This window comes from Neopsephotus bourkii, unplaced genomic scaffold, assembly GCF_033783945.1.
Source record: "Neopsephotus bourkii isolate Nb327-2 ecotype Australia unplaced genomic scaffold, CSIRO-AGI_Nbou_v1 NB_659, whole genome shotgun sequence".
NCBI lineage: Eukaryota > Metazoa > Chordata > Aves > Psittaciformes > Psittacidae > Neopsephotus > Neopsephotus bourkii.
In genome coordinates this window covers 9,966,267-9,990,929 of record NW_026901158.1, presented here as the reverse complement: position 1 = coordinate 9,990,929, position 24,663 = coordinate 9,966,267, and the positions used below count along the sequence as shown (strand labels likewise).

General features: G+C 57.9%; 2 protein-coding genes across 4 annotated transcripts; one reads left to right on the top strand and one right to left on the bottom strand.

The window, feature by feature from the left end:
* The first annotated feature begins 4 nt into the window (after positions 1–4).
* TMEM141 (transmembrane protein 141) lies at positions 5–1,477 on the top strand. 3 transcript variants are annotated; one of them, XM_061353034.1, is made up of 5 exons: positions 5–72; positions 185–251; positions 353–436; positions 1,074–1,199; positions 1,371–1,477. In XM_061353034.1, exons 1-5 carry the CDS (start codon positions 19–21, stop codon positions 1,445–1,447), a joined length of 408 nt encoding a protein of 135 aa, XP_061209018.1. In that variant the 5' UTR covers positions 5–18; the 3' UTR covers positions 1,448–1,477. The 3 variants fall into 3 exon arrangements, with proteins under 3 accessions (XP_061209018.1, XP_061209017.1, XP_061209016.1); XM_061353033.1 differs by having other exon boundaries at positions 1,068–1,199; XM_061353032.1 differs by having other exon boundaries at positions 1,023–1,199.
* A 1,521-nt stretch (positions 1,478–2,998) lies between these two features.
* ENTPD2 (ectonucleoside triphosphate diphosphohydrolase 2) lies at positions 2,999–13,537 on the bottom strand. The gene is made up of 9 exons (XM_061353013.1): positions 13,248–13,537; positions 7,247–7,364; positions 6,609–6,759; positions 5,840–5,999; positions 5,512–5,739; positions 4,894–5,160; positions 4,594–4,713; positions 4,235–4,369; positions 2,999–3,653 (listed from the first exon to the last, which is right to left on the bottom strand). Exons 1-9 carry the CDS (start codon positions 13,356–13,358, stop codon positions 3,453–3,455), a joined length of 1,491 nt encoding a protein of 496 aa, XP_061208997.1. The 5' UTR covers positions 13,359–13,537; the 3' UTR covers positions 2,999–3,452.
* Positions 13,538–24,663: the final 11,126 nt, after the last annotated feature.

Below are 24,663 nucleotides of genomic sequence, written 5' to 3'. Positions count from 1 at the left end.
GCAGCCACCAGCCCGGCCATGGTGACGCTGGGGCTGCGGCGAGTGGAGGATGAGGTGGCCGCCAAGCACCCGGTGCGCTGGGGGGAAGAGGAGTGGGCTCCGGGGCTGAGGGAGCCGGGGGAAGGGGGGAACGGGGGAACGGGGGAAGGGGTGTCCGCGCCCCGCGCTAAGCGTGTCCCCGCAGGCGCTGCAGCAGTACGCGGCCTGCCAGTCCCACGCCTTCCTGAAGGGCATCGGCACCTTCCTGGCAGGTAACGGCCCAGCTCCCCCAGGAGCTGCGGGCAGCGGCGGGGGGCAGCGGCCCGGGCGGGGCTATGGCCGGTAAGAGCGCCCGACCCCTGTGTTTCGGCAGGCAGCGGGGCCGCCTTCGCGGTGCAGAAGCTGGTGAACAGGAAGGTGCCCTACAGCCTCCAGTGGAGCTTGCTGCTGGCCGGCGGTGAGTGTCCGGCCCCGGGGGCGGGTGGCAGCAGGGACGGTGCCGTGGGGCAGGCAGAGGAGCTGCTTGTCCATAGCGTGGGGGTTTCTCTCCCCTGGCTAATCCCTCCTCTGTGTAGCCCTGTGGGGTCAGGGATAGCCCACAGGCAGCTGCACCTTACATGCCAGTAGGTGCTTTCATAGGACTATGGAATAGTTTGCTTTGGAAAGGGCCTTAAAGCTCCTCCAGCTCCAACCCCTGTCACAGGCAGGGACCCCTTCCACTGGAGCAGCTTGCTCCAAGCCCCTGTGTCCAACCTGGCCTTGAACACTGCCAGGGATGGGGCAGCCACAGCTTCTCTGGGCACCCTGTGCCAGCGCCTCAGCACCCTCACAGGGAAGAGCTTCTGCCTAAGAGCTCAGCTCAGTCTCCCCTCGGGCAGGTTCAAGCCATTCCCCTTGGCCTGTCCCTACAGGCCCTTGTCCCAAGCCCCTCTCCAGGTTTCCTGCAGCCCCTTTAGACACTGGAGCTGCTCTGAGGTCTCCCCTTCAGGAGCCTTCTCTTCCCCAGGCTGAGCAAGCTCAATTCTCACCACTACTCTTAGCAGATGCCCTTGCTGTTACCTTTCTCAGGAGCATCTTGGTCTCTTCAGCTGCAGGGTCCCTCGCCAGCTACGTGGTAACCAGAGCTGAGACACAGAAATGCTCCGACTTCTGGATTTACCTGGAGACAGGCAAGTTCCCACAAGAGCTCGCCATGGCTGGTGGAGTGTCTCAGCCTGCAGGTATGCTCACATCCCTCCCTGCTGCCTTCCCTGGGCTTGTCATGCCTGGTTCTTCCCTGCTGTTCTGCCTCATAGTTAAGCTGGTGACCATCATTGCCAAAATCCCCATGTAAGTACCACAGCGGCACTCTGTAGCTGCAGGATGGGAGCTTGTTCTTTCTGTTGCAGGAGATCTGCCTAGTCCGGAGGACAGAGGGAGTGCGGCACCCCCGGTGAGGAAGAACAAGTATGGGGACATTGTGGAGTAGCTGGTAGAGCCCAGAGCACCATGCCTGTGTCCTGCCCTCCCTGCCTGCTGTGCCTGTGCTGCCTGCGGGACTGCCTCAGAGGAGTTGATCGTGCAGTGAGAGCGTGGTAGCGGCACCACGGGATAGAGGCTGCCTCCGAGGCGTCCTCTGAACATTGCATGTGCGGGATGCAATAAACGTCGAGAGCTGAAAGTGCGTGTGGACAGAGGCCGGCGATGGGACGGGAAGAGCTGGGGTGCAGCTCCTGGGCCTCGCCACGGGAGGGAGTCCCTGTGCTAGGGAGATGAGGGGCCCGGGGAGGAAACTTGGCTTGGGGTCTCAGAACATCATCTGAACTGGAATCCCATTTGCTCTGTGCAGAGAGATGGGGAGCAGCCAGAACAGCTAAAAGCAAAGTGGCTGCAGAGGGCGGGTGCGCTGAGCCACAGTGTAGAGGGAGCAGGGAAGGGTGTTGGTGGAGCAGAGCCCTGGAGCAATGGTTGTGCCAGGAAACCGTAGCTCTGTTGAAGCTGCTCCTCTCCCAGGGTGTGTGGGGGCACACCAGAGGGCTGGAGGATCGCTCCAGATGGGGTTGACAACTCGGGACCGGGCCTGTGCTGGCAGCTGGATACCTGGTGGCTCTGAGCTGCCAACAACTACATGAACAGAAGTGCCAGTGCTGCGGGCTGCTCTCCTGACTGCCTGGGTACCAGAACCAGTCTCTGGGAGCAGAGGTTCCCTATGTGTTCTCCTTGTGTGGAGTGAGCACAGTAGTGAGTGCACAGGACAGTCGGCTTGAGTGCTGCCTGCTCATGTCTTTGAGGTGGGCTTGAAACCCTACTCCAGACCTGGGACCAAGAGGAGGTGGAAGAGTTTTAATCAGCTTAGAAGGTTCAGTCTGTCTTCAGGCTGGTAAAGCATATGGAGCCATAGTGGTGTCTCAGCCCTGGGCAGGGTGCAAAGGAATGAGACCTTCAGGTAGAGCCTGACTTGTGGCTGTGTCCATGTAGACCCTGTAAGTGGCTCTACCCCTGTGGGGCAGCCAGGCTTGACCAGCCTCTTGCTGATCATGAGCCACAGAGCCATAGGAGTGGTTACAAAGATTTATTTCTGATTATAAAAAAACCCCAACCAGACAAACCCAGACCTGCCTGTTTGCATGTCCCTGTTCTTGCTCAATTGGAAATGAAGGCGCCTCCTCCCAGCTGCCTGGGGAGGGGTGATGCAGGGATTAAATCCTAAAGCAGAGCAAAGCCCCACTCCCACAGTGAGCCTGTCAGCTCTGCACTGGGGTGGCCTTAACCAGGGAGCCACGGGGACTTTTTGTGCCATTGTCTGGGGATGGAGGAGGCTCTGGCTATGGCCAGAGGCGAATCTGGGTTAGGAACCACAGGAATGGGGAAGGCACCATGAAGTTACTGAAGTGGGACCTGGGAAGCTGCCTGCTGCCCATATCTGGTTGTTGCTAAGCCGCTATCCAAAGCCCGTGTGCTGAGATCAATGACCCTCAAAAAGGTCAGTGGGGTTTGTGTGTCATCCAGGAAGACAGCTTGGGCTCTGGGTGATGCCCCCAGGAGGCAGGGCTTGTGCTCCAGGGACAGGCTAGAGAGGTCAGCTATAAGGACTAGTGTAAGTAATGCTCCCCACCCACGCCATGCACATGAAAGTAAATCCTACTATTGTCTTGACTTGCTGACCCAGTTCAGCCCAGGTCTGGTGGCAGGAAGATGCCCCAGGTCTGAATGTCCAGATCCCGAGTCTGCTCTGGGGTCCATCCCTGAGTAGCACTGGGAAGCCCTTAAGCCGTTGTCCTGCCAGGCCAGCAGTCCTTTTCTGTCCCTCCCTTTCTGCAGCTTGAAAGCAAGGGGAGGGCATGAAGGGGCAGCTTTCCTTCTGGGACAGGCAGCATCGGGCATGGGAAGAGGACATCTCTGAGCACTTGCTGCATCCCAAGTGTTCAGGCCATGGAGACTCCAGCAGGAAGGATGGTGCAGGGTCTTGCAGACAAGGCCCCCTGACAAGGCCATTAGATTGTGCCAGACTTGCTGCGCCGGAGCAGGCAGACAGCGGTCACCAGAGATGTCAGGGTGGTGACCACAAAGAGCAGGATGAGGATGACCCAGTAGTTGTACAGCATGCTTTTGTGGGAAGAGGGCTTCTCTGCTGGGATCATGTTGGTGAGGTTCAGCATGTAGCCCAGGGCCCAGCCGATGGAGGTATCTCCTGCCTGTTGGAAGAGCGTGGTGTGGTCACCACCCCACTCAACCCATCTCCACAAGCTTCAAGAGGCCTTCCAAGGACCACCTCAGTGTCAGCCCAATGGAGGAGATGGGGGGGGGGAATTCAGCATCCTGAGCCCTCACTCGCCCATGGGTGCAGCCACCCCGAGGATGAAGTAATGACTATCCTGTGCTGAGCTGGGCTCATCCAGTGGGAACAGGATCTGGTCTGCTCAGGCTGGTCCTGACCTCACTGCCCATCCTGTGGCTCAGGAAGGTGTCAGAGGTGGGTTTCTGCCCTGAGATACCTTCCCAGCAAGCCTGAGCAAAGAGTTCTTTGCAGTGGCTTTTGCCTAGAGGGCCAAGGAGGGACTGGAGGACCTTACTCCATGACCAGTCAGCTTAGCTCAGTTCCTTTCACCACCCAAAAGATCCACCCAGACCCCAAGAGCCCCATCCTGTCCCTGCTCCCCGAGATCTTCCCTCACACTGCTTAGCTCTTTCTTGGTGTGGGATTCTCCTGCAGAACTCTCTGGCCTGACTCCAAGCAGATAGCATGGGGATGGGGATGTGCTCCAGCATCACCCACCTTTTTCTGGAAGGCGATGTTGGGGAAGGAATGGTTGTTGAAATCGTAGCCTTTGGTGGTGAGCAAATAGACAAACATGGTGACAGCACAGTAATCTGGCAGCCTCTTCTCCAACCTGGGGGCTTTCTGGAGCAGCTGGATGGGATGCATGGAGGGAGAAAGAAACAGGGTCAAGCCAGGAGGGTTCAGGCTTTGTTTGTGGCCCGAAGGCACTACACATACCCACCTGCTCCTATCACCTAGCCCCCTGTTCCATGGGTGCCAGGACACCCAGCTCCCTCAAAGGGCTGCTCTCAGTTCCTGGGTGATGCCCCCACATGAAGCAACCCTCTCCACCCCACCATGCTAAGGGAGCCCACCTCGCTCCAGTTGGTGGCACAGATCATCTCAGCAGCATCCTTCAGGTCACTGGGCAAGCGCACAGGCCTCCCCATCACCGTCTGGATGAAGTCCACCGTGTAGAAGAAGGCAGAGAAGGCCTGATGGAGGAAGGGAGACAACTGTGGGACAGGCTGGGAGCAAGCTTTCTTGCCACCAACAGCCACTATGGTGTGGTAGGCACCAGCAACAGCCCTTGCAGAGGCTTTGGCTTTGCTGCTGTATGATGCTGAGAGGCTGGGGAGACCTGGGCCACAATCCTATTCCATGCTGGGACTTACAATGAAGTTTCCTGAGACCTCTGGCTGGAAAATGCCATCAAAGGAGCAGCGGGAGAAGGGGCAGGAGGTGAAGTCGAAGAGCTTGTTGACGTGCAGAGCACAGAGGCTCCCGTTCCCAGTGCCGACCACAGTGATGGTGGTGTCAAGGGCAAGGCTTGGCTTCTCCTTCTCCGTGCAGGGGCTGTCATAGACACTGCTCAGCGATAGGCTCTTGTGGTAGCCCCTGGGCCAGCAGGGATGTGAAACAGTGGCTTGGTATCTCTCAGCCTGCCGGAGAAGCGACATGAGGTGTGAGATGAGCTGTAGGCCTGACAGCCCCGGCGCTGCTGCCTCCATTCCCTACTGGGAGACACAGGGGGAACTGGGCAGCAGGATGCAGAACTGGCAGTAGCCACAAGCATCTCAAGATGACTTAGGACATCTTGGCTCTGGCCGAGGGGTGCAACACCTTATGGAGAAGGTGGGAGGAAGCCTTGGGACCATGGGAGAGGGTTGTGGGCAAAAACCTAGAGATGGGTGGGAAGGAGGTGCAGCCGGCCCTGTGGGGTTGGGGGCACCCTTCTGTAAACACCAGGGTGAGGGGGCAATGTGGATGACAGATGGAGCATGTGCTGGTACCTGGAGGAGCTTTGAGAGCAGCCTCTTGAGGACCTGGTCCCTTCCATAGCAGAGGAAGCTGTGGGTGTACACTTTGTACGTCTGGCCGTACAGCTTCAGCATCACCTCGTTTCTGGGGTCTTCAATGGTGTCCCTGGTTTCAAAGGTGATCTGTGTGGACGCGCCCCCAAAGTCCATTGCCCCCAGGGTCTTCTTCTGGGGCTGGATCCATTCCCCAAGCCATCCACGCTGAGCAAGGAAGACAAGAGTAGGCATAAGGATGCAATGTGCTACAGGACTGCCCAGCCAGCGCAGCCACCACTGCTGGGTGCTGCGATTCCCTGCCCACCTTGATGAAGTTCTCCAGGAGGTAGTTTGCGGTGACCCAGCCAAAGACCCCTTCTTCCTCCCCAGACAGGATCTTTGAGCCCCGGAAATCAAAGGGGTACGACTTCAGCGTGGTCGCCACAGCACCGAGGACGGCATCCGAGGCCTGCTGGCTTGAGATGCTGCGGAGCAGGCAGAGCGGAGGGCTGGGCTGGGTGCTGCGATCACACCCCACTGCCCACACAGCCCTTGGGTCCCAGCCTCACCATGGCACTGGGGCAGGAGGGAGGTGGGTCCTCACCCAGGTACCCATAGGGATGTCCTCAGAAGCCCCAGCTAATTACCCTTCTTTCTGCTGGAGGAGGCAGGGATAGGGATGGGGTGTCCTCCCTCCTCCTGAGCCAAATCTGGGCAAGGGGGGTACAACTCCCTCCTCTCCATGTTTTTTTTTGGGGTAATTATTCTCACTGCATCCCTGTTGCTGCAAAGGGTGCATTGGGCCTTCCCTCCCAGCTAGCTGCAAAGACTGGATCCGTTATCCCAGTGTTGGTCCCACTACAGCCCCTTTTCAGTCAGGGATGTGCTGGCTGAGCACTGCAGAGCATCTTCTTCTCTGAGAGGCAGGAAGACCTCTGTGAGGGACACAGAGCTGGGAGCATGAGGAGCTTTGTCTGGCAAAGGGGTTCCCTCGGAACTGTTCTTCACCATCTCTCACCCTGGGTGAGAAGGTGCAGGGTGCCATGGCAGAGCCCCCGGGCCGCGGTTAAGGCTGACGTGCACAGGGCACTCACTGGAGCAGGCGCATGCCGGCTGTGGCACCCAGGTAGAGCGGAGTGCCCGCGTGCTTCTCCTTGGGCACATCTCTCAGAGCCTGGTTCAGGCACTGCACCAAGCTTGTCCCGGCAGCTGGAGGATTGGAGCTGTAGCTGGAGATGCCGGGACCTGTGGAGAAGGAACAGCATTGCTCCCTGCGGCGGTGGGAAAACGCCCCATGGGCAGCTTTGCCTCTCCCAGGCTGAGAGGCTCTCCCAGGCACAGCCTGCTTCAGGGGCTCCTGGTTTCTGTGGGTATGGAGCCATCCAGAGGGCAGTAGCACATCTCCCTGCCCATGCTGCATCCCCCCTGGCAGACAGCCTGGGAAAGGTTGCTTAAATGGAGAGTGGAAAACCATCCCTCGCTCCTCACTGGGCTAGGCAGGGAGCTGAAATGTTTCCTGGCAGTTCAGTGTATGCCAGGAAAAGACAAAGCACAGGCATGCACTGCAAGCCTTGGTCTGGGGAGCAGAGCTGGACCCCTAAGACACCTCCCTGTGCTGGTGGATGCATGGGGAGGCAGCTGGGCATGGCAGAGCATGGACACCATCGTGGGGCCCTGCCTGCTGGGGATGGGATGCACGCTGCCACCTGTGTGGGACCAGGACAGCCCTTACCCTCCACGTCGCACATGCTGTGCTCGCTGACCACCCCGGTGTCGTTCTCCTTGTCTGCAGGCCACTTGTAGACGAACATGGCCGTGTGGGAGGACCCGGCGTCCAGCACGATGCCGTACTGCAGGGGGGAAGCAGTGGGTTAGGCATGAAGGGGCTCGATGGGGAAGGGAAGGCACCGGGGCTCGATGACCCACCACAGCCTGTGCCCCGGCCAGCATCCTCAGGAGCATTGCCTGGCAAATGCAAGCACTGCTCAGCCCAGTGCAGGCATGGCCTTGCCCTCATTGGCCATGGGCTCTACCAGGATGGGGCTGGGAACAGGCACTCTTCCCAGCTGGGGATATTGGACATCTTGGGATGCTGCTTGGCACAGGACCGGGACTTTGACTTTGAGGGCATGGGAACCCCCTCACCTTGTGGAGCACCTGCTGCCTGCTCCCAACAGCCCACGGCATCGCTCCTGGCCGGCGGGCAGGCACCCACTGGCACCCATGGGCACCCACGGGCAGTGGTGGCAGTCACACTGAGCTGTGCACCTGGGAGTGTGCCCTCGGGATGCAGCTCTCCAAAGATGGCCAGCCCGGCACCTCGTCCCTCCTGCCCTTGTATGGCTCGGCCATTCTCTGCCTATAAATAACCGGCTCGCTCCTGCCAAGCCGTGGCTCCTGCTCCCAGGGAGGAGCTGCCCCGTGCCGCCTGCACCCCCTGCACTCAGGGAGCATGGGGTGAGGTGGGATCCGGCTGAGCAGCTCTGGGGTGAAACCCCTTCAGGCTTAGACCTGGCTGGTACAAAGGCTCTGCCTCGCCCGCACTCTGGGATCCACCTTGGTGCTTCTGCTCCCATCCCTGTCCCCATCCCTGTTCCCACAGAGCCTTGGGGGCTGCAGGTTTGGGGTTTGGCCCCCAGAAATAAACTGTCAGGGCACAGGCCTGCGATCCCTGCTTACAGGCAGCTCCCATTCCCACGTGAAGCCATGGCCCCACACCAGCACCCCCCCAGCTTCCCCAGGGAACCATTTCCAATGGGTGAAACCCCTGCAGCCTCCTCCAGCCCCTATTACCCATCAGATGCTTCCCACACGTCCTGGGACAAAAGGCACTAGCCAGCAGAGAATCCACACTGTGGTGTGTGGGGAGCAGCTGCTGGTGACTGAACCCAGCAGGGAGGAGGAAGGGGGGTGCAGCCCTGAAGCACAGCACTGGGGAGCAGGACCCCCAGACTGGGCCATTTCTGGACCTGGTGCTGGGGTCAGTTGCCCTGAGCAGACTCTGGGGGGTCTCAGCCCCCTCCTGTGCCCAGCAGGACATGGACCATGGGCCAGGCACCCCCTGAGTGTGCCCCCAGTCCCTCCTCACCACAGCACCTTCTGCCTCACCCAGCCCATGCCCCCCTGCACCCCCAGATGAGCATCACCCACCAAGCACAAGGACTGGAGGACACTGAGGTGGCCCAGTGAAGCTGCCTGTCCCAGGGACACCCACTCCCATGTCCCCACTAGCTCCCACCCCAGGATCCTCTTGACATGTCCCCCTTAGTGTCCCAGTGCTCGCAAGTGGGTGCTGGCATCCCCAGGAAGGGTCCAACCCCAGCAGACCCCCCCCGTCCACCTCTGCTACACGTGTGCCCACAAACCCTGCAGGCGCTATGCAGATGTCTTTGGTGCCCTCATGGGCACAGCACCATCCCAGACATCACCTGGAGTGCCAGGAGCATCAGCAGGACAGCAACACTGTCCCCAAAGGGAAAGCACTGACAGATCTGAGGCTGAGCATGGCCAGGATCCAGGGAGCTGTGTCTAACCCCAAGATGATGGGGGAGGACAGGATCTGCAGCCCTTGGAGGGGGACAAAATGCAGAACTGGAGATGGGGATGCATATAGGGTTGAGAAATGCTGGAGCAGGAGGCAGTGAGGATGACCTGCAGTGCTTGGGGCACAGTGCCACACACCAGGTGTAGGGACAGCCCAGGAGGAGCAGCGCTGGGGATACACATGTGCATGGATGTGCATGGATGTATGTGTGTGTGCGTGGGGTGTGCATGCCTGTGTGGAGGTGTGTGTGTGCATGGACGTACGGCATGTGCATGTCTCATCTCATGCACTTGTGGGGTTTGCATGGCTCAGCACTATGAGGGTGCTGAGGCACTGGCACAGGGTGCCCAGAGAAGCTGTGGCTGCCCCATCCCTGGCAGTGTTCAAGGCCAGGTTGGACACAGGGGCTTGGAGCAAGCTGCTCCAGTGGAAGGGGTCCCTGCCTGTGGTAGGGGTTGGAGCTGGAGGAGTTCTGAGGTCCCTTCCAACACAAACCAGGCTGGGATTCTGTGATCGTATGTTATACACGAGTGTGCAAATTGCAGTGTGGAGGTGTGTGTGCAGGGTGCATGGGTGCAGGGTGCATGGGTGAGCTGTACACACATGCAGGCACACTGACATGTCTGCATGCACATGAGTACGCCTGTCTGTACGCACCACCCTGCACATGGGTGGTGTGCGCTGTGCAGACACGCGTGCGGGTGTGTGTGTGCTTGGGGCAGCCGAGCACATGGGGCTGTATCTGCCCTCCCCAGTTGTATTGGGGTGACAGTGACAGCGCTGGGGCTGGCAGCAGCACCAACTGACCCATGCAGGCACATCCCAGTGCTCTTCATGGCAGCACCTGTGGGTCAGGGTGGGGGTCTCTGATCTCAGCCCCTCTGCACAGCCAGACCCCATCGCTGCTGAATGTGGAGCAGCAGCCCCAGGCCTCGGCACAGGGTGGTCCTTGAGACCACTGACCTCCATTAGCCTGGCCCCAGCTCCATGGCATGCTCCACAGGGTGCTCCATGGGATGTTCCATGGTGTGTCCCACAGGGTGCTCCATGGGATGCTCCATGGGATGTTCCATGGTGTGCCCCACAGGGTGCTCCATGGGATGCTCCATGGTGTGCTCCATGGTGTGCTCCACAGGGTGCTCCATGGGATGCTCCATGGTGTGCTCCATGGTGTGCTCCACAGGGTGCACCATGGGATGCTCCATGGTGTGCTCCTTGGTTACCACAGCATGAGAGGAGCCACTGTGGCCTCATGGCACCCCCCTGCACCCCCTCCCAGGGCACAGGGCTCTACACCCCAGGCCATCACCCTCCCCATCAGTGCTGGGGGTGATGGGCAGGGCAGGCAGGCAAGTGCACACATATGGGGCATGGAGAGGCTGAGGCAGACCTGGAGGTTCCCTAGGGATGAATGAGAAGTCCATCTCCTACTCTAGACCCAAGAGTGCACCCATGCCTCCAGCACCCACATGGGAATCAGGGGAGAGTCACCCACAGCCTGTCCCTGCCCCAGCCATTGTGCCCAGGCACTGGAGCCATGGCTTCAGGTGCTGCAGAACAAGCGGCTGTGTCGCTCAAGCCGTGGCCAAGCTGTGGGCCCTCAGCCACATGGGGGGCACAGAGAGGTCCCAGGATGGAGAAATCAGGCTGGAAGTCCATCTCATGGGTGATCTGCACTGCCCTCAGCTCTTCAATAGAGGTGTCCTGCACCTGCCAAGGAGTGGGCTAGAGGTGAGGGCTGGAGGGACACAAGGATGCCCTGACATGCTCTGGCACCAGTGCCTGGCTCTCGCCATCCCTCTCATCCACCCCACACGCTCAGCTGCCAGCACTGTGGGGCTTGCCAAGTCCTCAAATGTGTTCATGGCCCTGGCCCCAATCCCCAACCCCAGCACCTCCTGCTGGCCCAGGGATGGGAGATTTTCCCTTACCAGGCCCTGGTGATGCTGCAGGGCTGGGGGCACAGGTGGCCATGACATGGCCCCCCATCAGGACAGTGTCCCCGAGTCAGCCCAAGCCCTGGGGGCTCTGCCCCACCACAGCATTGCTCAGCCCAGCCCCAGACCTGGCTGCTCGTTCCCAAAGCCCCTGCAGAGGGGACGCTGTGGGAGGTTGTGTCCCCAAAGGCTACAGGGCAGCGAGGTCCCAGGTAGGGCTCTGGATTCCTGATCAGTCCACGGCTCTGGCCAGAAGCATCCCACACTCCAGGCAGGAGGTGGAGCTGGATGCTGGGAGCTGCCCACCTTGCTGCAGCCTGGCTGCGTGTCCATTGTCCTGTGGCTGTGCCTCAGCTTCCAGCCCCATGCCCCCAATGGCTCTCTGAGCTGCCCCACAGTGCAGAGAGGGCCCAGCCCTGCCCATAGCATCCCACCTCCCTCGGGGGTGGTGAGACCCACAGGGCCCCAGGTCTGTGGTGGTTTCTTTCCTGCCACAGAGCTGCAGCTTCCCCGGGACAGCTGGCAAGGGAAGAGCCCAGTGCATTTTGTAATGGCCAGTGAAAAGATATGCCAAAAGAAGGAAAAAGAAGGGCTGCCAATAGAAGGCAGCAGTGCCCTAAGCCCCACTGCAGACCCACAAGGGAAGGGGAACACTGTGCTCCTGGAATCAGTCCCTCTGGCAGCAGGATAACTAATTCAGGGCATTATAAGGCTGTATTCCAAGCAAAAGGAACTGGAAAGGGAAGCCTGGAGCCATAGCTGAGCAGTGAACAGTGCTGTCATCCAACAGCTGCTGTTAACATGCACCAAGACAGCAAGGACCATGTCTTGCCCAGGCGGGCAGGGATGATGTGCCCCACGGCTGGACCAACCTTATCTAAATCATGTCAATGTGTTTTGGGCTGAGTTAGCCTAAGACAAAGATTTGCATCCCCAAAGCAGCCCTGAGCTTTGTGCAAAAGCAAACCTCTTGGTGCCTGCCGGGTGCCAGGCCCATGGGAGCAGGCACTGCAGGACACTGGTGCCGACCTGAGCTGGCCTTCGTATGTGCTTGGCACATCCAGGAACAGTGCAAGCCCCCGGGACCCATCTGAGTGCTTGGGGTTGCTCAGCCCCACAGCGCGGGGCTGCCTGTGGACTGGAGGATGCGTCCATCCAGAGAGAGGAAAAACACTAAAAAGCACAAAAATTAAGTATCTGGGAATGCATCTGACTAAATGCATTCCAGATTGGAACTGGGAGGAGAAATGCATTTAGAAATGCATTTGGCTAAAGCTCCAGCTTGGAACCCATAGGGAAAAAACTTCCCAGGCTGAACCAAGTGCTGCACATATGGCTCTCAGGACAGATCTGCCTAATTCCCCCACATCCAAAGAGACAAAATCCATTCTGAAACCAGTCCAAGAGGCCCCAGCGCATGGCAATGGATGGCCATGAAAGGTGGCACAGAGGAAGAGCTCATCATTGCCAGTTATACCAACAGCAGCAAGCGTCTTGGCTAAGCCAGCTCGTTTTCCTAACCTAATCCTCATTACATCTGACAAACCCGGAGCAAAGGCAGCACATCTGGCATTTGGGCTGGCTCTGAAAGTTTCCAAGCAAATTGCTTGGGATGAGAAAAAGGGGTTTTTTGATGAACCATTTTTAAGAACAAGAGCCTTTTCCCCACGGAATAGCTTGGTCTGTCACTGAAACAAATTACCACCATTTTAAAACAAAAGACTTGGGCTGCAAAGGAGTCAGCTGGGGGACTTGGCCAGCAAGGGATTGCTTGGGAGCATCTTTCAGCATCTGAGTTTAGAATGAGAAAGGAAACTGAGCAGCTCGTTTTCACAGGGAAGCACATGCCCCATCAGGCGGTGCAGCCGGAGCCCAGGGGCGATGCTGGGTGTGTGAGGTGCCCTTGCCGCTGGTGCCACCAAGGCTGCTCGGGGCCGGGGCCCATCCCGACACGCCACCCCCAGAGTCCTCTCTGCAGGCGCAGGTCTGAGGTGCCGGGGATGTGCGGTCGGGTGCCCCCACGATCGCCGCCCGCAGCTGCGGATTCCCCCCGGTCAGCTCTGGGGAGCCCCCAGGCTGCCGGCGCCGCTCCCCTACATCCCGTACATCCCCTACATCCCGTACATCCCGTACATCCCGTACATCCCGTACATCCCCTACATCCGCACACCGGGTGCCCACTGCGGCTGCCCCAGTCCCCGGGAGCGGCGCTCCCCCATGCCCGGTCCCCGCTCCATACCGGCCCTGCTCACCTTGAAGCCGGGCGGGCCCCGCGTGTCCCCGGACCCGAGGCAGAGCAGGAGGATGCCCAGGAGGCAGCCGAGGGCGAGCAGCAGCAGGACTGCGGCCACTCGGCGGGCCATGGCGGGGCAGGTGAGCGGCTCCGCGGTGGCTGCGGCGGCTCCTGCTGCTGCTGCTCCTCCTCCTCCTCGCCCGCCTCTCCCGGCTGAGTCACCGCCGCCGCGGCCCCCCCCGGGCGGGTCACCGGGCTGCGGGCCCCGCTGCTCCCCCGACACCGGGGTCGTCTCTGTCCCGCAACCCCGCCCCGGGCATCGCCCCTCGGGATCAGCCCCATCCACCCCCCTGGGCATGGTCCTTGACTCGGGACTCAGCCCCGGCCCCTCGGGCATCACCTCAGCGTTCACCCCCACGCTATCCCTTCTGTCGCCGGGGTCGGTCCCATCTTCTCCACAACGGGAGATCAGACATGATCAGCCCCATCATGCCCCCCCCAGGCATCACCCCCACCCCGGGGCTCAGCAATGGGTTTGGTGGGAGGTGAGAACACCCCGAGCCACAGAAAAACCCTAAAAAAGTCTCGCCTCCAAATATCCTCTACCATGATTAGCAACGCTGAACATCTTTCAACTTTTAATCATTACAAGGAGTTTGTGACAGTCCTGAGGAGCGCAGGCATATATTGAGGTTGTTTTTTATATGGTCACAAGTGAATAATGTAATGCATTTCCACATGGAGTAGCGAGCCAAGGAACGTTGGGCCCCTGGCTCTGAGAAGGCCGTTGTGAGCTTGCTTACACAGTGGGATAAAACAGTGAGCAAAATAATAAACAAGGAGATATCACCAAGGAGAGGAGGCTGAAGGAGGACACAGCTCCCAGCCCAGCCCTGCTGCAGGGGCACACTTCAGCTCCTCACAGCCCGGGCTCACGTAACTCTCTTGGAAGCAAGCGGCTCTTTCTGTTGCTCGTGCTGCCCCCATGCAGCCTGTGTTGTACCAGCACTGGGGGCTCTTCAGGGACCCTGCCCATTGCCAGGGTATCCGGGTGCAGAGGCACTCGAGGGGCTCAACCTATGCCCATGGTCCCACGGAGGCCCTGCTGCTGGAGATCCTGTGGGGAGCAGCTCCAGAGCAGTGTCTGGCAGCAGAGCCTGGGGAAGAAAATGGCTCAATACAGGCACAGCGAGTGCCCCTTATCCTGCATGTACCCATCACCTCTTCATGGCCTTTGCAGGTGTGCCTATCTCCTCACTTCAACTCATGAAGCAGTTACCTCTGGGATACAAAACTGCAAGACTTCAATCAACTCCAAGACATGAGTGTTTTATTTATGTGAGAAATGATTCCTCTTTGCTGCTGCTGCTGCTACTACAGGAGACCAGAGCCTTGTCTCAGGGGCTTAGCAGAGCATCGTTTTCTCTGTCTTCCTGCATTATTGCTGGTTTTAAGGTGCTTCTCAAGTTTCCAGGGGGAAATACCTGCCTAGTCCTGGCTGTTCTTCCCCCATCCTCACCCATCCAATCCTTCTGAGGCACGCTTCTGTAACCCTCACAGGTGCAACGACACCAGGGATTAACACAGAAGCAGAAAGATCTCCCTAGATTGCACTTAATCCCTTATTTAATATTTGCCAAGCCTCCTGTTTCTCTCTTAGACCAGAAGAGCATTGAGAAGAGGCCTTCAGAGCCTGAAAAGGAACAAAAAAATCTCTTTTCTGACTAGTAATGAGCAGAGATGGGGCTGGAGGAGCCCTGTGGGAGTGGGAATGGTCCCTTGCTCCTTATCCTCATTTTGCTTGTGGAGACTTTGGAGCAAGTCCCTTTCTGGCAGGTGGTTACTTGGTGTGGTGGGACCCTCCTGGGATCTGAGTGGAGATGTGGGTATGAACCTTGGTCTTGCACAGGTTTGGCCACACTGTTCCCAGGTTGGCATGGAGCAGAGGGTTCCCATCCCTTCCCACTGCAAACGGGGCTCTTCCTCCTTCATGGAGTTGTATTTGCTGCTCTTTGGCTGGCCCCATGGAGTGGCAGGGTTGAGCCACGGTCTGAGGGAGCCCTGGCTGACTGCTGGTGTCCCAAGAGACTCAACCTCCAGCACAAACAGGGAGGCACCGAGAGCTGCAGTGCACTGGGATGGAAATGCTCCCAGCTATGCAAAGGGAATGACAGCCATGCAGACCCGTGTAGAGCCAGACACATCTCCATGGCAGTGTGTTCAGGCAGGGAGCACCTGGACACAGTTGCCCTGAGCCCAGCAAGAGTCAGCCCCAGGAAGGGGAGGTTTCTCATTGTCACCTATTTACAGGAGCCACCACCCATTTACTGGTGGCACCACCACCAGAGAGCATCCCACAGTCCTCATGCCCATGTCCGCTCTTTGCTGTCCAATCTGTCATCTTCCTGTATCCTAAGTCCTCCCCTGCAGGGCTGCTTTCCATCTCTTCATCCTGCCTTGAGTGTCCCCAGAGACAGAGGCAGATGGTGAAATGTTAGGGGCTTGCTTTGATAGAGGAGGGACAGAGACCCTCAGCATGACCAGGCACTTACAGTAACCTGAAATAACCATTTAATCAGGCAGATGGAGGGCTGGGGTTTGCTGCGAGGCACAGTCAGTTCCCCACCATTCAATGCCCATTTTCATGCTCACATCCCGTGTCTGGGGTACCTCCATTAGGGGGTATGGCAGAGAGGGGCCAGGTGTAGCTGTGAGATGAGGCATGGTAAAGGAAACCCAGCAGAGAGCATGGATGTCACAGGCAAAGGGGAAACCACATCAGGAGCTCCAACTCCCAGCTGTGCTGGTGCCTTTTGCTCACCTCACACCTGGGTAAACCCTGAGAGCTTAGTCCCAGGTAAAGCTGGATGAGGATGTGCCACCAGCAAGCCTGAGGTGCCTGCAGGCTCTTGGTGTTTCCACATCCCATGCAGCTGGTGTGGACACTGACTGCAGCTCAGCAGCATGAGTGATACGGGGCTTTCCTCCCCCAGCTCTGAGCAGAGGCGCAGGCTCCGCAGGGAAAACGGGTCTTGATGGCATTCCCATACCAGCCTGTCCCATTGCTGTAGGACTCAGGCAGAATGAAACATCCACTGAGGGCAAAGTGGCAGGTGGGGAACAAAAATGAGAAGGTGAGGAGTGTGTTACCCACCTAGCAGTGCGGGATAACCACTTCCCGGATGGAATAGCCACTTCCCGGATGGAATAGCCACTTCCCGGTTGGGATAACCACTTCCCGGATGGAATAGCCACTTCCCGGATGGAATAGCCACTTCCCAAACCACCCCAAAACCACCCCAAACCACCCCAAAACCACTTCCGGATGGAATAGCCACTTCCGGTGGGTAACCACTTCCCGGATGGAATAGCCACTTCCCGGTTGGGATAACCACTTCCCGGATGGAATAGCCACTTCCCAGTTGGGATAACCACTTCCCGGATGGAATAGCCACTTCCCGGTTGGGATAACCACTTCCCGGATGGAATAGCCACTTCCCGGTTGGGATAACCACTTCCCGGATGGAATAGCCACTTCCCGGGGGGTAACCACTTCCCGGATGGAATAGCCACTTCCCAGTTGGGATAACCACTTCCCGGATGGAATAGCCACTTCCCAGTTGGGATAACCACTTCCCGGATGGAATAGCCACTTCCCAGTTGGGGTAACCACTTCCCGGATGGAATAGCCACTTCCCAGTTGGGATAACCACTTCCCGGATGGAATAGCCACTTCCCGGTTGGGATAACCACTTCCCGGATGGAATAGCCACTTCCCGGTTGGGATAACCACTTCCCGGATGGAATAGCCACTTCCCAGTTGGGATAACCACTTCCCGGATGGAATAGCCACTTCCCAGTTGGGATAACCACTTCCCGGATGGAATAGCCACTTCCCAGTTGGGATAACCACTTCCCGGATGGAATAGCCACTTCCCAGTTGGGATAACCACTTCCCGGATGGAATAGCCACTTCCCGGTTGGGATAACCACTTCCCAGTTGGAATAGCCACTTCCCGGTTGGGATAACCACTTCCCAGTTGGAATAGCCACTTCCCGGTTGGGATAACCACTTCCCGGATGGAATAGCCACTTCCCAGTTGGGATAACCACTTCCCGGAGGAGATAACCACTTTCCGGATGGGATGACCTCTTCCTGGACAAAGGGGAGAGGTTTTTCCAGTCCACTTGCAACAAAACCATCTGACAAGGTGCCACCTGGGTGCGGGTGGCCTAAGCTGAAAGAATGGTTAGTAGAGATACTGGAGCAAAAGGAAGAATTCACTGGCTGGGCCTGGCAGATGGTGCCTGGAGATGTTGGGGTTTGCTGGTGGTGGGGCTTACAGCTTCCCAGTGTCTTCAATAAGCATGGACAAGCACATCTGGGAGCAACGGGTGGGCGGCACATCTGGAACACTGCAGCTCCATGTGTGGTTGGGAAATAACAGGAAGAACAAAATGAGCCTGGAGACGCTGCAACAGGCGGGGGCCCAACGTGAGAGATTAGGAACAGGGTTTGCTGCTCCCATCTGCAAGCTCCTCAGCCAAAAGCAAGTGCAGGGGAGATGCATCCAGGAACATTCAATGGTCTTGGGACTAGGATGAGCCACCGGCGTGGGCCAGCCATGAGCAATGTGCACACAGTCCCACAATGCACTCAAGAGCTGCTACAGCACAACACTGACCTCAGCCCTGACAGCAGCCCCAGCGTGGTCCTGACCAGCTCCTGAGGGAGCACAGGAGAGCAAAGGGGCTGTGGTTACTCTTAGGGACACACAGGGCAGGGAGCAGCAGGCAGGGAGAGAATAGCATGGTCCCTGTGCAACCAGCATCACATCCAGGATGGGGAGAGGCCATGCAGGTGTCCCCAGCCTGTCTGCCCCATGAGCAGCGTGTGAACCAGGGGACAAGGGCAGGGGATCTCTCCTCAGCCACAGGCTGTGGCCCGTGGGAGGTGGAATCCCAATCCCAATCCTGCCTGGGAGCAGCACAGGATGCCCAGCCCAATGACATGGCTGTGACCTGCTCCCAGTGACACTGGATGAACTGCACAGCTCTTGCTGGGCCCAGGATCCGGATGGACCCAGCCTTGGAGACTCATCTCAGAAATGAGGTGTATGTCTGGGAGGGTGCAGGCAAACCAGAGCTGTCACTTCCTCAGGGTCCAACCAAAGGACTTTGGTGTCCGGGCTTCCCAAACAGCTTGTGATGATTCTCTCCCAGGTATCTCACTGCCTCTCATGGAGGAGTCCCAAAATCGTGCAGGGTACCAGGAAACCTCCCAGTAGCCTGTGCTACTGGGGGGTGCATCCCTCAGCCCAGCAAAGACGTCCAGGTGGAGCCAGAATGATGCTTTTGCTTGGGATGCTCCCACCACATCTCCACGTTTCCATCATTACCTATAAGCAGGAGCCAGCTCAGGGCTGGCCAGGAGCAAGTGCCTGCTGGGAATAGCTGGGAGCACCCACACTGGCCCCAGCACTGAGCAAGCCTACAGCACATGTATGCAAGGCGTTTTGGTTTGGGTTTGAGTCTGTGGGCAATGAAGCTGTAAATCCAACCAAAGGAGAAAAATAAGGGGGTGCAGCAAATGGAAGCATGAGTGAGGGCAGGTCCTGCTGAGCCAGTAGCTTTGCCTCGACACCCTGAAGATGGGAGCTCCCGAGTGAACTTGAGGCTTGGCTTCAAGGCCAGGGTTTTTCATCCTGCAGACACTGAAGGACTGGAAAGCCCCCAGTGTATCCAAGGCTATAATCCTCCTCCTGGCAAGGATGCTTGCCTGGAAGGCAGATCAAACCCGAGCATAAGTCTCCATTCTTCCCTTACTTTCTAAACCCTTTTCTCCATCCTGTTTCCCAGGGCAGCGTCTCTGTGATGCCAGCCCAGGAGGGGCTCCCACGGCAAGGGATCTGCTCCCTGTTGTCCAGGCACCAAAGCAGCCAGGAAATAGGCGGCTTCACTGGCAAAGCGCCCCTGGGTTCTCCCGGCTGCCCTGCCAGGAGCCCTCACAAGACAGAGCAGACGCTGCGGGCATCCGGCCATGGGGCAGCACAGGGTGCCAGGCTCCCAGTGCTGTCAGCTCTGCTCATGGGGCTGTGGCGCAGCACCTGATGAGGCTCATGGTAACAGGCTGAGGAACAAGCGACATGGGACCCACTGGCCCGTCCTTCCCCATCCTCAGTGTGAAGGAGGCAGGACAGGTAAAGATAGCACACACAGGACAGATGATGGTGGCATACACAGGATAGATGATGGTGCCATACACAGGACAGATGATGGCACACACAGGACAGATGATGGTGGCATACACAGGACAGGTAAAGATAGCACACACAGGACAGCACACAGGACAGATGATGGTAGCACACACAGGACAGATCATGATGACATACACAGGACAGGTGATGGCACACCAGGACAGATGATGATAGCATACACAGGACAGATGATGGCACACCAGAAGAGATGGTGGCACAGACAGGACTAATGATGATGGCACACGCAGGACAGATGGCACACGCAGGACAGATGATAGCACACACAGGACAGGTGATGGCACACACAGGTCAGGTGATGGCACACAAAGGACAGATGATGGCACACACAGGACAGATGATGGTACATGCAGGACAGATGATAGCACACACAGGACAGATGATGGCACACCAGAAGAGATGGTGGCACAGACAGGACAAATGATGATGGCACACACAGAACAGATGGCACACACAGGACAGATGATGGTAGCACACATGGGACAGATCATGATGGCATACACAGGACAGGTGATGGCACACACAGGACAGATGATGGTGGCATACACAGGACAGGTGATGGCACACCAGGACAGATGATGGCACAGACAGGACAAATGATGATGGCACATGCAGAACAGACGATGGCACACACAGGACAGATGATGGCACACCAGAAGAGATGGTGGCACAGACAGGACAAATGATGATGGCACACACAGGACAGATGATGACACACACAGAACAGATGATAGCACACACAGGACAGATGATGGTACATGCAGGACAGATTTCACCTCCCACCACCACAGCAGCAAGGGCAGCGCGAGGTGCCAGGAGCAGCTTGGGATGCACCTGGCTGTTTACAAGGACCCGTTTGCAGGGATAGCAGCAAAGGGACCCTCTGGAGCACAAGGTCGGGGGAGCAGGATCTACCTTTCGGCCAACACTCAGCCACGGGAGCCCTTCCTTTCCCATATTGCTTCCCAGCCCTTGGTGCTGCCCTGCCGCACTGCCTGGGCCTCCTGACAGCTCCTGCCCTGGGCAAATGCCACTGGGAACCTTTCTGGAGACACTTCCTCAGCATCCGCCTCCCAGCAGCCCTCCAGCATCCGGGCTCATCTCCTTCCAGCAAACCCAGTGCTCCCCAGGGCCGCCTGGGAGCAGGGATGAGCTTCGTGGAGCTGTCATGAAATTGTCTCTCACTGAGGTCAGGCTGTTGAACGGATCCATACCCAGCCAGGGAATGAATCAGTTGTCATCACTTCTTAAAACCCATTTTTTAACGTGTATAACCCTCCTTTTTCACCAGCATTGCCCACCCTGGGGCCTTTTGTATGAACCTGCCTGCTGAACTCCCCATGCACCCCCAGCTCCCTTCAGGTTTTTGTCTCAATTGACTCAAACCTCAAACATGGGAGTCAATAACCCCAAATCCTGACATTTAGAAAGGAAGGAAGAGTTTGTGAGCTGCAGGCATTTTCAGAGTTTCACTTTTCAGGTTTTGAACACAACTGCAAAACCAGAGTTTTATTTATCTGTCAGGGAGAACTGGAGCTTCGGAGCTCATCATGGGATGCCACCAGCTGCAAGTTGAGAAAATCATTTGCTGTGAAACTCTCAAAAAGCCCTTGAAAGCCTCATTCGTTTCCTCTTCTTCCTCACTACTGCACAGTACTGAGCAGATGGATGCTCTGAGTATGCAGGGGAATCTCTCCAGCTGCAGATGGACACCCTTAAACGCACCCTGGTGCTGCAGGTTTTCTGTTCCTGCCCCAAAACAGAGACATCTCCATGGGTTCTCTTCAGGCCACCCCAGGATGGGCAGCTGGCTTAGTGCAGACCTCAGAAAGGTGAGAGGGGGTTGCTTCAGCATGAAGCAATGAGGGACTGCGGCACATCCCCTGCCTAACCCATGGCACCGGGCAGCGGCAGCCGGGGTCCAGCCTCAGGATGGGTCCAGCCTCAGGATGGGTCCAACCCCTCTCCTTCACTAATGCTTGCAAAGCAGTCTGAAGAAACACAGTCCCACACAGCTGTTAGAGGCTGCAGGGCCCACGCCTGGGGTGGCACCGCTTAAACAAGTCACTGAGGCTGAAGCAGGTTGCAGAGGTGGCTTCTATAAGAAGACACCAGAAGCTGCTCCCATGTTGGGCCCAGCCAGGTGCAGCCATCTCCAAGATGGAGCCACCACTGCCCAAAGAGCAAGGTTGGTGGTTCTTCTGTAATAACATCGTTAAGAAAGGGTAAAACCCACTGCACAGCAGCTGAAGAGAGGAGCCAGAATATGGGGGGCAGCAGCTCTGCAGATGGCAAGGTCAGTGAGGGAGGAGGGCAGGAGGTGCTCCAGGCACCAGAACAGATCCGCCTGTGGTGCAGACCATAGAATTACAGAATCAGAACCAGCCAGGCTGGAAAAGCCCTTTAAGCTCATCCAGCTCAACCCTCACCCCAGCCCTGCCAAGGCCACCCCTAGCCCATGGCACTGAGGCCTCGTCTCCACGCTGTGTGAACACTTGCAGGGACGGTGCCTGCAGCCCTGCCCTGGGCAGCCTGTTCCAATGCCTGAGCACCCTCTGGGGCAGGAACTGTTCCTCAGCTCCATCTAAACCTGCCCTGGTGCAGCTTGAGGCTGGTTCCTCTTGTCCCATCCCTTGTTCCTTGGGAGCAGAGCCCAGCCCCTCCTGGCTCCATCAGGCAGTTGTAGGGAGCCATCAGGTCCCCCTTGAGCCTTCTCTTCTCCAGACTGAGCCCCCCAGGTCCCTCAGCCCTTCCCCATCACACTTGTGCTCCAGGCCCTGCACCAGCTCCATTTCCCTTCTCTGGTCCCACTCCAGCCCCTCAGTGTCTCTTTTGCAGTGAGGGGCCCAGATGCTGGTGATGCAGGCTGTGCTCCTGCAGCCCATGGAGGTCCATGGTGGAACAGATGTCCACCTGCAACCCAGGGAGGATCCACACCTCCACGTTCCTGCAGCAGGAGCCTGCTCGGCCTCTGAGTGTGCTTTGAGAGCCAAACTGCTGCCAGGAGCCTGCCCACCGCATCCATCCCCCACCTTGTCATGTAGGAAAGCTTGCATGTATCTGTCATGATTCAGCTCTCCTTTCTCACTGCACAAGTGCCTCCTTTCGGAAAGGAGCCCTGAGGTCAACCCTTTCAGCTCTGTTCTGGTTACTGGGTGCTGGACCACAGCAGGGCTCCCACAGCTGGGGCCAAGCTGCCGCATCCCAGCCAGCATCAGCCAGAGGCACATGGGCCCATAGGGAGATCCTGAGCCCTGTCTGATGCTGCAGATGGAGCTCAGGCTCCTCTCACCCCCTGCCAGGACTGTCCCACTGCAGAGTGGGAGGAGACGGGTGCCAGGTCCCACGGCTTCAGTAGTCTGTGTGAGGAGCCACATTTCCAGTGTCTGGGGTAACTGGATTCCCCTGGGAGTCACCAGGCAGCTCATGGTGAGAAGCTCACCAAGGAACCAGGCTTAGGCCCTTTACAGGTACAAGTTTCACTGGTTTAAATAATAACCATCTTGGGGTCCAGCCAGAGCCTGTGCTCGCTGCACTCCTGGCTCGCATGCACCTCTCAGCAAATAAGCCTGGGAGCAGCCACCAGTAACACAGTTATGATGTCCCCACTGTCCCCTCCTGCCACCCAGCAGTGTCCAGAGATGACAAAGACGACCAAGTGTATGTGATGCTTCCCTTGAGCCCTCTCCCTGTCTCCAGCTATTTCCAGCTCATTTCCTGTATTTACACTCGTGAGTAGATCCCTCCTTTGTGGACTTGTCAAAAACCCCCCTTTGAGCACAGGCAAATCCCCAGCATCAGCACAATCCCTCCACAAGGAGCTCCTGCCACCCCTGAGTGGAGAACTGCCTACTTCAGGTTGAGTTAAACCTGGCTCCCACCTTCACATCATATACTGGAAGAACCAGTGGCTCTTTCCTTCCCCAGCCTCTTACGGACAGTGCTGTTTCCAGGTGCCCACTTGTATCTTCTCTGGCTGGATGCTCCCATCCTGCTTAGCCAGGAAGGTCCCTTCCCACCAGAGTTTCTCATGGTGGTGCCTGCAGGCAGGGCTCATCCTCCCTTATGCTCATGTGCTCCTCATGCACCACCCTATGTGCATCCCAGGGAGCAGGATCAGCTCCTCGCAGCCCTTGCTGCCGCACAGACTTCACTCTGCATCCAGGTCCCACCTCGGGCTGAGCAGGACACTCACCATGGGGCAGAGGTACGCTCGTATCCCACTGCCTGCCTCCAGCCTCCCGAATTTTCCCTCCAGCAATGGATTTTCCATTGCACTTAAAAATAAAATCCCAGCAATAAAAGCTCTGGCTAATTTTATACTGGGCCTGGTTTTCCCAGGCTCCTGCAGGATGCGGTGCCTCTCCAGCCTCGTGGTGCTGCTTCCCCTCCCAGCACTGGCACTGCCCAGGGGCATCCCACAGGGGACTGTGGGTGGATGTGGAGTGTCTGGGTGGATGTGGGGTCACTGGAATGGATATTGAGCCCTAGTGCTGCCCATGAAGGGGATCCTTCCTCTTTGCCTTGCTGGGGAGGCAGGAACCAAGTGGGAGGGCAGGGGCTTGCTGTGTGGGGTGGGTGGCACAGTTTGGTGGGGTGGGAGCACAGATATGATGTGACCATGGACACAGTGTGAGCACAGACACAGTGTGACCATAACCATGGTGTGCACAGTGCCAGCGCAGCCTGGCACGATGGGACCATGAACATGCTGTGCCCGTGCCTGTGCCCACGTGTCTGCCCAGGGCAGGGGGTTTCTGCAGGAGTGCCTGAATCCCGTTGCATTCCCCCACAGCAGTGCCAGGAGCACTGGCACCCTGCTGTCTGTGCTGGAGTGTCCCTCTGGCAGCTCCCCATCTCTCTGGCATGAGTGTATTCTGTAGCACCCTCACTGGCTGTGCTGGAGCTCTCGAGCTGCAGCAGTTGTCTGCAGTGCCAGGCACATGCCCAGGCCTGGGTGGCTCTCACAGCCTGACACTGGCACACATGGGGACAGGGAAAAGCACCTCCTGCCCTGCGGCTGGGCTGGCAGCTGGAGAGATGGACAAACCTGCCTTGGCCCTGCATTACCCTGCAAGTGGGAGCCTCCAGCCAGCACAGACACTGTGGTTGCAGCAGAGGGTGTGGGTGCCAGCCCAGGTAGTGAAGGGACCTGGCAGA

Bases quoted from the DNA above. Each gene is read 5' to 3' on its own strand.
- ENTPD2 (XM_061353013.1), bottom strand. From the start codon at position 13,358: ATGGCCCGCCGAGTGGCCGCAGTCCTGCTGCTGCTCGCCCTCGGCTGC. The intron at 6,760-7,246 runs GTAAGGGCTGTC...CCTTCTCCACAG, and splicing joins CAGCATGTGCGACGTGGAGG to GTCCCGGCATCTCCAGCTAC. The intron at 5,740-5,839 runs GTGGGCAGGGAA...TTCCTTGCTCAG, and splicing joins TCCTGGAGAACTTCATCAAG to CGTGGATGGCTTGGGGAATG.
- TMEM141 (XM_061353032.1), top strand. From the start codon at position 19: ATGGTGACGCTGGGGCTGCGGCGAGTGGAGGATGAGGTGGCCGCCAAG. The intron at 73-184 runs GTGCGCTGGGGG...GTGTCCCCGCAG, and splicing joins AGGTGGCCGCCAAGCACCCG to GCGCTGCAGCAGTACGCGGC. The intron at 437-1,022 runs GTGAGTGTCCGG...TACTCTTAGCAG, and splicing joins GAGCTTGCTGCTGGCCGGCG to ATGCCCTTGCTGTTACCTTT.